At 40.9% G+C, this 18861-nt stretch overlaps 1 protein-coding gene across 2 annotated transcripts in view; it reads left to right on the forward strand.

The window, feature by feature from the left end:
- The first annotated feature begins 517 nt into the window (after positions 1–517).
- The window catches only part of LOC111869291 (transcription factor Sp4), a 29441-nt gene continuing 11097 nt past the window's right edge, over positions 518–18861 (forward strand). The window contains exons 1-8 of one of the 2 annotated variants that reach the window (XM_023860689.2): positions 518–693; positions 900–1397; positions 1718–1973; positions 3937–4148; positions 5083–5316; positions 5558–6237; positions 11690–11858; positions 13855–13974. In XM_023860689.2, the coding sequence (XP_023716457.1) occupies positions 634–693; positions 900–1397; positions 1718–1973; positions 3937–4148; positions 5083–5316; positions 5558–6237; positions 11690–11858; positions 13855–13974 (2229 nt within the window). In that variant the 5' untranslated portion in view covers positions 518–633. The remainder of the gene's footprint in view (positions 694–899; positions 1398–1717; positions 1974–3936; positions 4149–5082; positions 5317–5557; positions 6238–11689; positions 11859–13854; positions 13975–18861) is intronic. The other variant, XM_023860688.2, reaches the window with a different exon arrangement.

Below are 18861 nucleotides of genomic sequence, written 5' to 3' on the forward strand. Positions count from 1 at the left end.
ATGTAGTCGCCTCCTTGCACAGCAGGCCACGCAGAGGGGCGGTTTTCGTGATTTTGTGCTGGCCGTAGGGGCGCTAGGTCCCATCCCTGTCCAGCCCCTTGATCATATCTTACGTCCCCTCCCTCGGGCCATGGGGAGTTCGACCCTTTCCCTTTGTCATAAACAGGCGGTTGGCGTCGCGCAAAGGAGGTGGGAGGAGGCAACGAGTCGGTTCCATCAGCCCTAACAAATTTACTCGGCTCAGGGTAGGGCATTGTAAGCAACTGCCAATCAGCTATTTCCGTGGAACCCAGCGGGCCGCACCGCCATACCGCATCACTGATGTACGCTTCCGATGTTGACGCCCCAAATAGTTCCTTCGATATAGAACTCTATTAGCGAACTCATATAACTAGAACATTTATCAGAAAAAGATTTGAAGTTAAAGGACATTGAAGATAAGATTATATTTCTTGTATTCGCATGAAACAGCTTAAATGTATATTCCATGTTATTGATCCGCGTATGAATACATGAGATGAAAATATTTCTGGTCATTTGTCGTCAGTACGTGTCCGCCATGAGCTGAGGGCTTATTATATGTGTGTGGGCCGGGGGAAACAATAATTTTTCTGTTTGTGAAGACAGCAAATAATGTCCTCTGCAGCCACCAAGATCAAGACGGAATACATCTTGCCTAACACCACATCTCAGGTAAGGTGACCAAGCGTCTGTGTGCATGTTCGTGTGTGTGTGGTCCATTTGGGGCGGGGTGGGAAAGTGGGAGTTCCTTGTGTGCTTCTCCGCAAAACGCAAGGCGCGCGCGTAACGACTTTGTTCCAGGGCTACCCAAAGCCTTGCTTGTTGGTTCATACGCACCTGCTGACATCCCATTTTGTTCGTGGCTCCGCCTCATTTAGGAGATTCAGCCGTCCCCCCTTGCTCTTCTCGCTGCAACGTGCAGCAAGATCGGTACATCTTCGTCTCACGAACAGCAACCCCAAGAAGGAGGTGTTCCTCACCAGCTAGCCTTGCAGCAACAGGCATCTCAAATAAGAGTTTTGAACGCAGCCGTTCTCCAGCAGCTGCAAGCACAGCAGCAAGCCGAGGGCGGTGCTACAATCGTGGCGGGTAATCAAGCTCAAGTCACGAGAGATACTCTTGGCATCCCCAGCCCAGCAACGGTGCAGCAGCCACATCAACCCCAAGTCATCACGCTGTCACAATTACAGAACTTCCTACCCATCCACCATCAATCGGGTCAGCATCACGTGACAACCGTGGCGTCGACAGAAAGCACGCAACACAATCAGCAGGCGACACAGGGAGCACCTGGGGTGAAGACTTTTGTGTCGTCTGCTGCTGCTGTCAACCCAACCGTTGTTTCGTTACAAGGAGTTTCTGGCCAATTTTTGCAGGTGAGTTGGGATAATTTTCAGAGACAATGTGTACGTCATTCACGTGGCGTTAGTTGTAGTCTAATACTGTTTCAAATTTCATGTGGTGGTAGTTTATTTAAAAAATGAAATAGTTTTTTTCCATGTGTAATTTTATACATAATATTTACTTTTGGAAAAGAATAGTTGACATACTATCATATATCCTGTTTCCATCACAAATTAGTTATTAAAGTATAATTAAAGTAGTAACTTCTAATAAGTAAATGGTTTTGGTATTGTCATTTTAGTGACTGAGTGAAGTTAGATTTAATGTGACATTCTGTATACTTCCAAAACAGCAGCAGGGAGCCCAATTAGTAACTGCAGGTGGGCAAAACCTGGCATACAATGTTGTCCAGCCAATGCAGACGGTGACAGTGGATGGTCAGGAGGCATTGTTTATACCAGCAATGCCAGCGGGACAACACCAGGCAGTACAACTGGCAGGTGGTCAAGCTCTCATTACACCCACAGGACAAATTATTCGGGCACCAGGTGTTTATCCGGCCAGCCTCCTGCAGAACATCGGTGGACAAACAGTACAAATGGCCAATGGTATGAATAGTGAATAGAAGCAGGGTCAGTTGTAAGTCACAGGGCCTCGTGTTTCTTGTCTGGCCAGTTTCAGTTGTGTTGGTGTTTAATCAATGAATTTTGTTAGTGGGCTTGTCCCAGTGAGGGGGAGTAAATAGAAATGGGAAATTATCAGAGAGGTCACTCTATACTGTTTGGCCGTTGCAGTTGGAGGAACACACACCACAAGCATCCACTTACACCATGCATGTTGGACTTGAGGCAAAGTCAGCAGGCCCACGGCTTATATGCGTTATAGTTTCTTTACAGTATTGTCCCCTTAAATCTTTAAGCAGCTGCCATGAAGTGAGTTTGTGTTATGAGTCTGCTGACTCTAACCCAGAACCCCAGCTACTGTAGTATGACTTGTGTTGAAACGCTGCTTATGAGTTACACATTGAAATGAGTGTTCTTGTATGATGTGTGTGTAGAAAATAAGGAGAAGATTGTGCATTAATTTGAAGTTCCAAATAGAAGAAGAAATTATTCATGAAATTGTAAATAAATTTCGATTTTATAATATTGTTCTTGTACAGAAAAGAACCAAATCAAAGTTCTGAGTGCTTGCTGAAGATAATGGATTGGATGAAATCGGTGCTAAGCTTGACCATTCTACTTGAAAATCCATTAGATGCTTTGTACAGGACACCAGGATTTTAAAGTTTCCCCGATTTTAATTGAATTCCTGTCTCTGGTCTGTATTATCAAAATTATTTCTGTATTTGAGTATCTACACTTATCACAACAATTTCTATATAAATGCACCCACAAATGCATTTTGGTCTGTAAACCAAGTGACAATGATGATGACTGACTAGTCACAATGAATTTGTGAATGAATTGTGATAATATGGCCAGTTACAAGGAATGATCTTTATAAAGTTTTAAGTTTCAGATTTGCTCTGTCAGCCAAAGAGGATTGTGAACTTTTTAATGAGGTGCGAGGAATGCATGCATAACAACAAGGACAATTTCCAGCATCAGTTCTGATCTGGGTTGCCTTAGTTTCTGACTTGTTGATTATGCTGTGGGTCTGAACATGCATAGAATGAGTTGATGCAAGAAGGTTATGTCTCGTTCACTGTACCAGCTGAACAGTTTGCATTAGGTTCTTAAATAATCTGCCACATTCCTGTTTATTTATATCTTTACAATATGGAGAGATTTTATATAAACCTCTTTTTCCCACATAATGTTACCACACAACATCAGTTTTATCAGTACTGGAGTTGGGGAGGGGGGATGTGTGCATAACAACAGCATCTGCTGTAATCTGGATACCTTTAATATGTAATTTGTTGGGCAGTAGGCTTATCAGTAGCGTTCCATACATATCCGCAGCCAGGCTAGAGAAGAGGAGCACCATGCACTAAGAAACTCAGCAATTTTCTGAAAGCTCTGTGATGATTGCACTATAGTTTATTTATAGTACTACAAATGCAGTCACAAAGAATCTCGTGGCTTGGTCACGTAGAGTGAATGCCAACTAACAGATCAGTTAAAAGCCTGTACAAGACCAGTGGGCAGACCGAAAATACGATGGGAGAAAGATGTTAAACTGACATTATGAAGACGAAGGTACCAAATTGGGATATAACAGTCCAGGTCAGGACTAAGTGGAAAGGAGTGGCTGAGAAGACCAAAACTATACATGAGTTGTAGTGTCAAAACAGAAGAAGACAACAAATGTAATATACCTAGAAATAAAACATCGATGCAGGTAGAATGCATTTTCGCCATCAGAAACTGCTTATGAGTGACTGCTTAGCACCTACACCAGGAAGAGAAATGAGAACATTTATAGAAAAGTTTATACAAAAGATTTTTTGGCACAGATCTCTCCTGCAGTAGGATCCAGGATGTATCATTCACTAATATCTGGCATGCTGCTGAATCATTAATTTTAATTAAATGCAAATGAAATTAGGGGTATATTTTGTTTCAGGCCAAAATGTTGCAGTTCGACCAGCAAGTATGCCGCAGGTTGTTCAGTTTCCAGTGCAACAAACTATACCAGTGCAGGTTCCCATCTCAACAGCAAATGGGCAAACACTGTACCAGACCATACACTTCCCTGTCCAGGCATTCGCAACAGCGATTCCTAATATCATTCAAGCATCAGGCAGTCAAATGCAGATGATACCACAGCTGGGTCAGGTAGGTTAGAATGTGTGTGTATCAGATGTCTGTAGATAACATTTACTGGACACACTTCCAGTTCACGGCAGACTAAAATAGTGTCACACCTAATCATAACAGTGTTTTAGTTTTCTTTAAGAGGTATCTTACGAAGGAGAGTTAAGCATGATTATGTTGATGACATTTTAGCTAAAGAATTTTTTGCAAAAAAATTGTAGTGGGTAATGAGTATTGTTAAAATGGAAATATTGGCATTTGGACTTCTTTGAATATGTGATGTATCAGGCCCCATCATATTTTTGGTCTGACATTAAGCTGTATGTCCCCTCCCAACTGTCATCCTAACATGGGGTGCGAGGTGGAAATTCTTACAGAGCTCATGTCTGAAATGTGAATTCCTGTCTTTACCCCTACCAAGCAGGTAGAACTTAGGATGGACAAAGCCATGCCTGAGACAAAATCACTATAACGAAAATGTGATAAGTAAATGAGCCAGAACTGCCTGAATTGTGGCCCAATCCATGCAAGTAATAAGAATGAAAGTAAATCTCAGTTAGCTCAAAAAATTTGATGATAGCAGGTTTAAATTCTATTAGTTACTCACTCAGGAAATTTTCTGCTTTTCTGGGACTCAAAAATTAATCACTATATTCAAAAAAGCCCATCATTCATTTGGTTAATCTGTTGTATATTTAAACACCTAATCTATCCTTTATATATATTTCCCATTCCATATAAGTGCTATGTGTTTTACCCATCATATTCTCCTAAATTTAATTAATTGTGCTATGTTAGACCGAGAATGTAAATTGTGAAGTGCCATGTAGTGTAATATTCTCCATCCTTCTATTATTTCCTCTTTTGTTGGTCCAGTATTCTCCACAGCAGTTCATATTCAGACATCATCAATAAGTAAGAATTTCATAATGTAATATACTTCAATTACTCATAGGTACCAACACAGCAAGTGGCTCAGATTATCACCCCATCTGGCCAGATTCAACAGGTACAGCTGGCTTCAGTTGCTCAGCTTGGAAGCTTAGCTCAGGCACAAGCACAAGCTCAGGCTCAAGCAAATCAAAATATGATGGTGCAGGCAGCTGCAGCAGCAGCCGCAAACTCGAATGCAGTAACTTCCAGCACGTGGAGTACCACAACAGTTACCACCCCCAGTGTGACTGTACAGGTGAGAATGTTGGCTTCCTGGTTTCTCTAAAGGTTCACATCAATGACTGATTCATTACCCCACAGTTTTGTTGAACATGTAGTCAGCTGGTGTTCAGCCTGGAATGCTTTGAATAGTAAACTTCAAAATTTTCCACACTATTTCTGCTCATCTTATTCCTCACTGTATAGCCTCTTCAGCTGAAAGAGAGGCTGCTGAATTAGCCTAAGAATTAGTGAGTCTTATGAGGCACTCATTCCAGACTGTTGCAGCTCCGAGCCTTGTGAGCAGTTCAGCAGGCACAGACACAACTAACAGCCATCAGGTTACAGTTCAGAGTCAACAGCCAGCTGCAGGACAAAGTGTAATACTGGGACATTCTCAGCCCCAGCAAATAACATTAGCAGGTTCTCAAGGTCAGCAAGTAACTGTGATACCAGCCACAAGTCTTGCGAATCTTGCGCAAGCTGGGAGTGTAGCAGCCATGCGAGCAGGCAGCAACATAATTCAGGTTCCTAACTTGAGTAATATTCAGGCAATTCCCTTACAAAATATCCCTGGACTAGGTAATGTGCAATTGATACCAGCAAGTGCACTTTCTGTTGGAGCTCAGAGCCAACTAGGGTTATCACCATCTGGTGCATCTGTGCCCCAGCATGGCCCTCCGTCATCAACTATATCTGCAGTTCCAAGCCTGCCACCCGGTACACAGATCATAGCTGCTGGACAACACATTCAGCAAGATCCAAATGATCCAAACAAGTGGCAAGTCATAACAACTACAAGTCATGGTAATCCACAGATACAGCAGCCAAATATCCCCGCTAATAGTCAGGGGACAGTATCATCAGCTGTCAGTAGTGAATCAACAGTAGAGGGTGCTCCCAAAACCAGGATCCGCCGAGTGGCTTGTACGTGCCCTAACTGCAGTGACGGAGACAGGTAGGTGACCCTGCACAATTTTGTGGTACCATTTTCAAGGTATATAAGATATGTACATTTTGTTTCCCTTGAAAATGTCCCTAAAAGTTGCAATGCATCATATGCACTGGTTGCTACTTAAGAATGGGAAGTAACGATGAAAGTGAGGGAAATACGAGAACCTTGGTTAACCAGTTTGAGTTGAGGCTTCCAGATACAAGGTAATATGTTGGGGCTGGGATTATTTCTGGAAAAATCAACACCTGATGAAAAATGAAAAAATAACAATTTACTACCACCAAGATTCACCATGGATACATTAATTTTCTGCCAACTGACAGTTTGATCCATCAGCGCTTCCACAGTATTTCTAAATACCCAAACAACTGTTGTTCTCCAGTCAGTTGATGATCACCAAGGCATGTGTGGGGGTATGCAGCATGTGTAGGAGAGGCAAAAAAGGCAGGAGACCTAGACAGAGATAGGATGATCTTTATAGAAGCTGGTTATTTAACATCCGGGAATAAATAGTGTTGTGAGAACATTATTAACACTTTGCAGACCGGCGATTTAAATATTTAAATCACCCTGGGGACCGGCATTTTTACACCTACTACTCTAACTTGTGCACTGTTCACTTTAAAAATTAATATAAAATCTCCTAATTAATTTTGTGAACTAAAATTTATGGAGAACACTTACCAGTGCTCCTAGAAGTGCTTGAGAGTGCGATATTTCTGGAAACATTCCCCTTTGTGATACACACTTGCAAATGTAGACAGTCATAGTCCTTTTTTTGTGAACTGTGCAAACACGGCATTGTCTAGGATGCTGCCCATTGGAATGTTCACTCTTCACAATTTTCACGACGATATGTTTCCACATATCACCCAAGAGTCACTCAGGGGGGTCCACATGAGGCCTGCGTGGGATGGGAGTAGACGGGCCCAGTCGCACTAAGACTGTGTCTGCTGCCACCATGTGGTCTGTAGCCCAGGCTTTTGCCACATTCAGCATAAATGTCCTGTATTTCAGTTTTGAATGAGGGTTTAGATTTTTGAAAACCAAAAATGAATTGAAAATGGCACAATTTATAAGCCACAAGGCAACTTTCTTTGTCCACTTTACTGTTTTCCGAGGAAGAGAATAAGAGGCCAACTACTGATCGGCTCTATCAACTCCCTTCATGAGCATATCATACTTGGAAATATAAACAGGATTCTTTACCTGTCCATGTCTCCTTTGAACACCAACCATGCTTGAATTGTGAATTGTGGAAATCATATTCACAACATGAGTATCCCTCCAGGACTGAAGAAGAATATCCCCCTTCCTCCTGAATGTGGTTTCACCATGTTTCAGGGATTTACATTCCTCTTTCAGATCTGGAGGAAGGCCTCTGTTCACCCTAATTGTTCCACAAGCACGTACTTTTCTCGAAAGTAGGTGTTCTGCAGTTGCCACACTGTTATAATAATTGTCTTGATAGACATCGTAATTTTGATCAAGATAGGGTTCCAAAACAGAAAGAATAGTTTCTTGTAATTTCTTTCCTTCACCAGAATAAAATTCTAAATTTCCAATATAGCCTGAAGTGCTTTCAGTAACTACACGAACAAGTAGGCCATACTTTGTAAGTTTCCCAGGATTATATGTTCGCATATTGCACTACTCACTGACAGCTTGCTATGTACAGCTTGCCGAAATAAAGGCATTTATTTTCCTTTGCAGGGGCATACAGTTACAGCGAGGTCACGTAACTGATTAGTCAGCAAACATTCCAGAGGCTTATCACGCAGCTGCAGGCAGCTACGTGCAAGCTGGGTGGCGTCAGAGCGATGTATATTGTGTTGCAACTTATCATGTTCTAAAAACGTATTAATACGCGACCGGTCTGCCACGTTTAAAAGCGAAAAACGTATTAATGCGTGCTCGGTCTGCAAAGTGTTAAAATTAATTTTCAAAAATGGATGTGACATTATGGACTGGATGCTGGATAGAACGCATTGGCAGGCTCTCGTGAATGTGATATTGAACCTTTTGGTTTTATAAAGGGTGGGGAATAGCTTGACTGGATGAGTGATTATTACATTTTGGAGAACAATTGTGCTCCTTAGAATTATAGTAGTTGGCTAGAAAAATGTGTAAGAGCATAATTGTTGATATTAGTTGGAGAAGTATATGTCTAGATGTATGGTACAATATTAAGCTTAATATGTGGCAAGATACTAGAGATAATTTATATATGAGGGTTGTTCAGATGAGACCTGCTTGCAATGCTGCTGGTGATACAGCTGGTTACAGGTAAGTATGTGGCTATATGCATGACAGACCAGTCGTCAACCATGAGCTGTGCAACAGAATGGGTGTTAGACCAAACAGAAGAAGTGTGTCCTAGTAAATACTGGCATTCAAGGACCCTGACAATTTTGAGACCTTACCAGCATCATGAGAAAGTGTCCTGACATGCTCGTGAGAGGTGTCATCATGTTGTGTAGCAATGCCCATGTCCATATGGTTTAAGCTATGCAGGTTACTATGCATGTCATGTCCTGGAAGATGTCCATCTCTCATACAGCCTGGATATTTCACTCTGTGACTCCCGTATATTCAGCCCCCTCAAAATGTGCTAAACCTTGAACAAGTTTCATCTGAATAAGCATCATATATAGTAGGAGATTGTTTGTGACTATACAGTCAACTCTCGATTATCCGGGGGCGGATTAACCGGTTTGCGGCTTAACCGGGGCTTTTTTTTTTTAAGTTTATATGTTGTTTAATATTCATTCACTTTTGTTTCACATGGTGAGTTTAACACTATTTTCGCACTAGTGTGAACCGAGCTCTGCATTATTTCGTCCCGTTATGCGAACACAATGTTCTAGGGTGGGGGTGAAAGAATGCAAGAATTTTTGGAAAGTTTCAAGGACAAATACACCGCCCCAGGTTATTTAACGGTACCATCTCAGTGTGAGAGTGCATTGTGAAAGTAAGTATCAGTTTCTTAATATAGATCTTCAAGTGCGTTAGCAAAATGTCGGGGTTTAAAAGGAAGCGTGTTGTGTTAAGTATTCAACAGAAACTTGAAATTATCAATCAGCTGGAAAAAGGAGCTGTAGTTAAACAATTAGCAATGCAATACGGTATTGGAGAACAAACTGTTCGTGATTTGAAAAAACAAAAGAATGAGTTAATTTCCTTTGCTTCGTCTTCTAATTCAAGCGGAATGAAGAAGAGAAAAACCATGAAGAAATCAACATACGATGATCTCGACAAAGCGATGCTGACCTGGTTTAATCAACTAAGGGCACAGGGAACAACAATAACAGGACCAGTTTGTGCTAAACAAGCTAAATATTTTTTCGAAGCACTTGAACTAGAAGGGAGTTTTGACGCTTCTTCCGGTTGGCTAACACGTTTCAAGCAGCGTCATGGAATACGAGAAATCAGTATTCAAGGTGAGAAATTGTCAGGGGACTTGTCAGCATCAGATCAATTTTGCACCAATTTTGATAGTTTTGTGAAAAGTGAAAATCTGCTGCCAGAACAAATCTATAATGCCGATGAAACGGGTCTTTATTGGAAATGCTTGCCAACCAGAACATTGGCATTTCAAAATGAAAGACAGGCTCCAGGTCACAAATCCAGTAAGGAGAGATTGACAGTCTTGTGCTGTTCTAATGCATCAGGAACACACAAACTAATACCAGTAGTTATCGGCAAAGCGAAAAGACCACGCTCTTTTAAAGGAACAGTAGCTTCAAGTCTGCCTATCCATTATTTTAACCAGAAAGTAGCTTGGATGAATAGAGCGATATTTAAAGAATGGTTTGATTTTAAATTCGTGCCTCAAGTTCGTGACCATCTAAAATCCCAAGGCCTACCTGAGAAAGCTGTGCTCCTCATTGACAATGCGCCCTCACATCCTAACGAAAGTCTCCTGAGGTCAGATGATGGAAATATTTTTGTGAAATATTTTCCCGCTAATGTTACCGCACTTATCCAACCAATGGATCAAGGAGTTATCTCAAGTATGAAGAGAATCTACAGATCAAATTTGCTACAAAAGTACATCGATGAAGGCAATGATCTGACGTGTTTCTGGAAGTCCTTTTCAGTATTAGATGCCATATACGAGATTTCAACAGCGTGGGATACAGTAAAGCCATCTGTATTGAAAAATTCATGGAAGAAACTGATGCCTTTCATCACTAATGAAGATGACGAAATCCATGGATTCACTGGATTCAGTGAAAATGAGATAGCCATAAAATTGACAAAAGTGGCTAACCAAGTTCATGGTGGTGAAGAAGTCAACGAGGAAAATATAAGAGAGTGGTTTAACTGTGACTCGTGTGAACCGGGCTTCGAAATGTTAAGCAGTGACGAAATCGTAACTTCAATGGGGGTGCAGCCAGAAGAGCGGGAAGAAAGTGAGAATGAGGAAGAGGTGGACAGTGTTGCCAGTAAGAAAGTATCACATGGTGCTGCGCTTAATCATTTGGAATCCTTACTAGACTATCTTGAGAGTGAAGAGGACAGTTTATTAAGTGACAAGCTAATATTACGTAGGCTTCGTACGGATATCCGTAAAAAGGAAAATGCCGCGAAAAAGCAAAAGACAGTATTAAATTATTTTAAGTGTTAAGTGTGACCGTAAAAAGTGCTGGATGTTGTTGAACAGTGATTGAAATAACTAATTCATACTGAGTGTAATGTAAAGAAAGTATTAAATAGGCCATGAGATGACATAGAAATGAGGATGAATAAATTTAAATACAGGTAGGTCTATAGTATTATGAAGGTATTAAAAGGTAAAAGGTAAAGTTGTTCCTCTGCTCAACGAATTAAGCCCTACGCCATTAAGGCGTGTGGGGGAGTGGATGTATAGATCCAAATTTTCTTGACCTCGGCACTAGTTGGAGGTGAGTGGTCAGCTTCACGCCCCGGCCGCTTTACCCCCGGGGAAAGAGCCCCCGGTACCCATTGGATAGGAGGTTGGATGGACCCCAGAGCCGGTCTGGACGATTTGGAGAAGTTAAAATTCTTGACCCTACCGGGACTCGAACTCCGACCCTTCACAGTCATCCAGCCCATATAATAAAATTTGGCTTAACCGGGTTTTCGATTAACCGTGACTTCCATCCCCACCATTAGCCCGGATAATCGAGAGTTGACTGTATATGTTATCAGGCTATGTGTGCTGTGTCATTCTCACACTGTAATAGCTTACTTGTATGTCACACATGTGGTATCTCTGTGTTCAAAACTGCACATTCTGAAGGGTAAAAGTATGATCTAATTGACTATTTAACTGGAAAAATAGGGGAGCAAGGTAAACATGAGTGATAAATGGAAAGAAGAGAGGTATATCCACTAGTAATTTAAATTAGAGTGAAGCACGGGCATGTTACTGTGAATTGTATATAGTTAACCTCTAAACTTAAAACTGAAACATGTCATTTATTTTCAGGAGTGGTGACCGCAAGAAACAGCACATATGTCATATTCCAGGATGTAATAAAGTGTATGGGAAGACTTCACATCTTCGAGCCCATCTGCGATGGCATACAGGAGAGAGGCCTTTTATATGCAGTTGGATATTTTGTGGGAAACGGTTCACACGCTCAGATGAACTGCAGGTACGGAAATTAAATTGTCAGTAGATACAAAGTTCTGTGTCTCTATTGTTTACAGTTGTGCTAGTACTGAACATTATATGCAGTTTTTATTTACATAAATGCTATTTGTCTCATGTATGTTTACCTCTGTGATTTAATAGTCTTCGAACAAAATTATATCTGTCTTTCTGCATACCTCTGATTTATTTTCTTCTAAAAGCATGAATATCTCACTTTGTTTTTATTCATGGCTGAATAGATTATGAGAACTGGGTGACAGGAACAACTTCTTCAGTTACACATCATCTGTGGCCCTCCACATGCAGTGAGACAAAGAAAAATTGACAAATGGGGAGCTCTTGTGACTTGTATTTCGTTGGTGATCATACGAGGAGAGTTCCGTATATAATGCCTCCTATTTTTTTAATGAAAACTACAACAGATACAGAAAGCATAATAATGCAGTTAAATAGAGCAAGATTTCAGCTACTTACAGTTATTTTTCCACATAATCACCACCATTTGTTATGCACTTTTGCCAGCGATGAACAAGAGCCTGTATGCTGTGTCTGTAAAAGTCTGAGCCAGCAGAGGCTAGCCACTTTCTTACAACTGCAATGACAGCATTGTTGTCCGGAAAATGTAGCCCACATAGTCCATCTTTCATAGGCCAAAAGAGATGGAAGTCTGAATTTGCTAAATTGGGGCTATAAGGTGGATGTGGTAGGACAGTCCAGCCAAACTTTGCAATGTGCGCGGTGGTTGCCAAACTGGTATGGGTTCTAGCGTTATTGTGTCGCAAGTGAAAGGTTGTCTGCTTCTCTGGCCTGACTCGGGAAATGCGGGCTTTCAGCTTAGTCAACATCGTCTTGTAGCATTCAGAATTGACAGTCTCACCAGGCTCCAGGAAATCCAACAAAATCACACCCCACCTATCCCAAAAGACCATGCACATTCCTTTCCCTGCCAATGGCTATGTGTTGAACTTCTTTTTTCTTGGGGAATCTGGATGTCACCACTCCATGGACTGTCTTTTGGATTCCAGCTCGTAGTAGTGACACCACGTCTCATCTCCGGTGATGATGCTTTCCAGAAACTTGTCACCTTTAGCCTCAAACTGATGCAACAGGCCCTGACAGACTTCCATTCGATGAGTTTTGTGGTCCTGTGCAGGCATCCATGGTACCCACCTGGAACAAACTTTGCGATAATCCAGCTTCCCCAACATCGTTTCCAATGCATTACAGCCGATATTAAGCCATGCACACAGTTCCCTGGTCATTATCCAGTGATCTGTACGGATGAGCTGATCGAGGTGCTGTTCATTGTGAGGAGTGGCAGCTGAGCAGGAACGCCCAGGGCGTGGTTTGTCGTGCACTTCACTTTTCCACTATTGAAATGCACTACCCACCGCCTCACTGTGCTGACATCCACTGTATCATCTCCATACACCTTTAGCAAGCGTCGATGGATGTCAATGGCTGCAGTTTGTTCGGCAGTGAGAATTTCAGTAACACATCTCTGTTCCGTACACACTTCTATGTCAGACGCCATTTTGGTAGATTGATCTGCTGTCGCTCTCTGTCAAATGACAACCAAACTAACAGTACATTGGCGGGAAGGTTCAACCGTTACTACAACACCACCAACATCCAGCTCAGATGTTACATATTAACACAAAAAAATAGGAGGCATTATATATGGAACGCCCTTCGTAGTACCTCAAAATAGGCCATGACCACATCTTTCTACATCTCTTCCAATTCTTCATTCACTAGTTCCTGCCATTTGGTGCTATATAGTCTGTTCTCCTCACAGCATCATTAAATAAACCATTGTTGCATCCTGAAAAAGAGTTTGAAAAATTTGTGGGGTCAGGGTTGTAATGATTATGAAGAGATGAGTGTTAATGACTTTAGATGAGAAGTATAAACTGTGGGGCTCCTTGTTGTGTACCTCTGGTAATGCTTGTCCCCAGGACAAACCCAAAATGCAGATGTGGCTCTTTTCATTGCAGAGGCATCGGCGGACACACACAGGTGAAAAAAGATTTCAATGCCCAGAGTGCAGTAAGAAGTTCATGAGAAGTGACCACCTCTCTAAACATATCAAAACACATACCAAGCAGAGGATAACAGTATGTAACTTAATAATTTCCCTTCGGTTCGTGTTTATTATAGTAACAGTATTTTATGCAAGGATAATGTTCTTTTGTCATTTATGTTTATTTAATATTTTAATTTATAACTTTGGGGATCTAGTCAGAGCTGAGGTACCCCTTTCTACATCGAGATTGGACTATAGGGGTGGATGACTGAGGAATCAAGAATTGATTCCTGGCAGGTCCAAGAGATTTTTATCTTCTTCACAGTGCCCACACTGGCTCTGGGTCTCACTCAGCCTCCTGTCCATCAGATACTGAGGATGCCTTCCCTGGGGTGAAGTGGCTGGGGCATGAAGTTTACCACTCACCTCTATCTAGTGCCACTGTTAAAAATATGTGGAGGTATACTTTCACTCTCCCATTTGTCTTTACCTACTTCTGCTTAGGGGTCCAGTATTTCTGTGGTTTGTCATTGAATTCTTTAATGGTCTCAGGTTTGAGATTGTCCACATCTAATGAGAATTTTTCTGTTAAGGCCCTTAACCCGAAGTAGGCCAGAACTCTGTGAATACCAGGTCTACATCACACAGTGGAGTCCATTGAGAATTTTTCACAACTTATATCTTACTCGTAAATTGCTTCTGACAGAGTGAAACTTTGTGCATGTGAATAATACCAGGCCCCAACTATGGTTCAGAGTCTAATGCAGACTTATTTTCCTCTTTTCTCTTGCATCTGAAGAGTGACAACGTCATGGATATAGGAAATACCATGCCCTTACCATTCAGCTGTAGGTGCCCTCTGCCAGCCGTCATCTTATTTGTCAGAGCAACATTTGGTATACCTAGAATCCTAATGTACCAGCACCCATACCTGGGAAGTATATTACTTCACCCTTGTCAAGTGACAGAGGCTGCAAAGGCAATACGAAGAGTGTTCATACAGTGAAATCCTTATTTAATGTTCCTTCCATTTAATAAAATTACATGTTAAGTGAATATTTTCTCTGGTTCCAACCAAAATCAAACGAAGCCACTGTATTATTTTCCGTATAGGGGAATTTCTGTTGAGAAAATAACCCTCAGTTATTGGGTAAGAAATTTCTTACCTTCTAGAACTCGCACCTCAACTTACTGTGTTTGCGGTTAGAACATCTGATGCATGTTTTCCATCAGCCTGAACTGTTTCTGCACAGCCATTCTGTTTATTTTTTCTGTCATTGTTTTAGAATCTGGTATTATTTTGTTTGTATTTATTTGTGTGGAAACAGTTTGTGCCTTTCAGTATTTATTTTATATGTTATACATTTTATTAGAAATTAATCAGATATTGTTGATTACATAATATTATTTATTTGTGTACAAACAGTTTCTTTTAACTATTATGTGTAGATATTATTTGACCATAATTGTCTACCGTAAGTCTTATAAGAAGATAGTTAGAGCCTTAATGTAATTTTGCATAATCCTTGATTTAGTGTGAGAAAATTTATTCCCCACAGACTGAGTAGAAATTTCACTGTAACTAAAATGGTTTACAGCTAGGACTGCTGTTTGTATAATTTTTTAAAGTTGGTGTGTGCTAATCATGTGGGCTATTTCAAGTGGAGGTCCATAAATGTGCATTTATAAGAGGGAGACCAAAAACTACCAAATTTATATTTATTTGCCAGATCTGTTCAGATGTACATATACCCTGTTATTTTGTATGCTATCCAGTGTTACATATTCAATTCTTAGAATTAGGCATTGTTTATTTTGCACTGAATAATGTATATTTAAATTTTTAAAGTACTTCGCATAGTAGAAGATTTCAAATTGTATATAATGTTATAGTGTTGTGTCATGGTGCAGTTTAGTAAGCACTGATAAAAATGGGAAACTGACAGTAAATGAATTTAGTACTTAATATAGTGAAATTAACACATTCCTAAAATGTATTATTTTTTTTTAATTACTTACAAATGTGTAGTGAATAATTGCATGCTCTTTCAGTATTTCCTTCATTTCAGATGCAGATTGAAGGGTCCTTTATGGTACTAGTTTATGTGTTTCGCATGTTGCACGTGTTTTTGCATTCAGTAGCAAAATTTTATGATATTGAAATGAATCCTCATGTAGTGAGTTCTGTGCTATAGTAGTTGTCCAGTGCAATTTCTCTATAGTAAGTTTGTGGTCATTGCATAAGTGCAAGAAAATGGTATAAAGATATTTGTTGAACCTTTGGTGATTCAGGTAAAGAAGTTTCATGTGAGTCAAGATTCAGAAGACTCTGTAACTAAATTATATTCAGTAGACATTAGATATTGGCAGTAGAAGTATAAATAAGTAACATCTTGTGCATTTGGGATTACCAGTATTCAAAATATAAAGAGAAATTGCACAAGTAATACTTTGGATATTAACCCATTGTCATTTTTTGATGGTTGAAATATGCTCTTCTATTCACATGGCATTTCTTGTATTTGAATGTCTATAAGTTATTGAATGAATATCAAAATACAGTAAATGCCCTGTTATCCAGCATGTATGGGGAATGGAGTGTGCCAGTTGTGTGAATCTGTCAGAATACATGGTGTGTTCAAAAAGTATCGAACCTTCTTTTTTCCTGTGTAAACCAATGAAGCGTGGAAGGCTCCCTTTGGTGGAGATGTGGAGGGGACATTCGTGTGCAGTCGTGAATATTTTCCCGCCCGCAGAAAGCATTAGTCGCTGGCAGTCGGCCTATGAGTGAGGATGTGTAGTGAGTGCTCGTTGGATTCCAGTAAGGTGTAAAATGACGGAACAACATGAGCAGCGCTATTGCATCAAATTTTGCCAAAAGCTTGGTGATACCCAAGTGGAAACCATTCGCAAGATTCAACAGGCTTTCGGGGACGATGCCATGAGCAACTCACAGATAAAGGAGTGGTACAACTGCTTCAAAGATGGCTGCACATCAGTGGACAGCGAACCGCATTCAGGCAGACCCTCAACAAGCCGAAATGAGAATGTCATTGAGCAAGTGTGGACTTCGGTCATGGAGGACTGTCGTATCACAGTCCGAGAACTTGCGAATGAGATGGGGGTAAGCATTGGATTGGTACATTCAATTTTGACCGAGGATTTGGGCATGAGGAGATTGTCCGCGAAATTCGTACCGAAACTGCTAACAGTGGAGCAGAAGCAACACCGTCTGGAAATCACACAGGACATGCCGGACTATGCAAACAGTAACCCCAACTTTCTGAACACCATGATCACAGGCGATGAGTCGTGGGTTTATGGGTACGACCCGGAAACCAAGATGCAGTCGTCACAGTGGAAACATCCGACATCCCCGAGGCCAAGAAAAGCACGGCAGGTCCGCAGCAATGTCAAGGCCATGTTGGCCGTTTTCTTCGACTCCCATAGGGTTGTGCATCATGAGTACGCACCACAAGGCCAAACCATCACAAAGGAATACTACCAGGAGGTGCTTCATCGCCTTCGTGATGCTGTGCAGCACAAACAACCGGATCTGTGGGCAGCAAAAACTTGGCAGCTCCATCATGATAACGCACCCACCCATTCTGCGCATCTGATTCAGACTTTCACCGCCAAACACAACATCCCTGTGGTTTGTCAGGCTCCCTACTCCCCCGACATGGCTCCATGTGACTTTTGGCTATTTCCCAAGCTGAAAATGCCGCTGAAAGGAACCTGATTTGAGTCAAAAGAAGACATCATGCGGAATGTGACGGCCCAGCTGATCACCATTCCAAAAGACGCGTTCTAGAAGTGTTTCCAACAATGGTGAAAGTGCTGGGAGAAGTGTGTGCATTACCAAGGAGACTACTTTGAAGGGGATTAGGGTTTTGTACCTCCAAATCAATAAATGTATTTCTGCCGACCAAAGGTTCGATACTTTTTGAACACACCTTTTATATTATATACTCAATACAGAGTCAGAACTTTAGTTCTTGCATTGGAGTCTTCTTAGGTGACACAGCACATTGATAGGTGAAAGATTCTGGATACATATACTGCAATGTAATCACAAATTCATTTAGCATCTATTGTAATGGCACTTTCCTCAGGGAAGAAGATGGGTAGTATTGCTAGTGGTGGCCAGGAAAACTACTGGGTGAACACATGCGAATTTAAAATTTGTTTTTGAATAAATTTATAAAAGTGGTAAATTTTCTTTTAAATTGTTGTCAGTTGGATGAGAATTCCAAATGTTTGGATATTGTATGACCAGGAGTTTACCGTCATTATGTTATTAGACCCACTAAGAAGTTTTGGAATGGAGTTCATAAAAGCCAGTGATTCGCTTAGGAGTCAGAAATAGTGCTCTTATGAAACTGGAGCTATCATTTCAGTTTTCCATATCATTAAAGATAAGACATGGAAAATAGTTATGTGCCCATTGTTAGATGGTTTCTCACATGAACGAAGAGCATAATGCTCAGGGGGTCATTTATGCTCTTGTAGAATTTTTTGGATAGTAGATCAAGGAGAATAGTGTGGGCAGTACACATAGTTAAGGTAGAATAAACAGGAAACAAAATTTTGGTTGGGAAATCTCTTGGAGATTGGTCATGTGGCAGACCAAGAAGTAAATTTGAGGGTGATATTAAAAGAAAATATCTGTAGAAAAATAGATTTTTGTAATGTGGATTGGACTGAATTATCTCAGGATTGGGTTCAGTGGAAGGTTCTTTTTTTTTATCAGCATTATTGCACATTCATATTCTAATATTTGAGACTGGTTAGTTAAATGGATGAAGTAACTGGTCAGCTTCATGCTTTGGCTGCTTTACCCTCAGAGGAAGAGTCTCAACTACCCATTTGACAGAAGACTGGGTGGACTGCAGAGACAGTCTGATGAAGTGGAAAAATCCATAGGATAATACCTGAAAATAAGTCACAGTTACTTCCTTTGGTATCCTTCAAAATT

Source organism: Cryptotermes secundus, unplaced genomic scaffold, assembly GCF_002891405.2.
Source record: "Cryptotermes secundus unplaced genomic scaffold, Csec_1.0 scaffold124, whole genome shotgun sequence".
Taxonomy (NCBI): Eukaryota; Metazoa; Arthropoda; class Insecta; order Blattodea; family Kalotermitidae; genus Cryptotermes; species Cryptotermes secundus.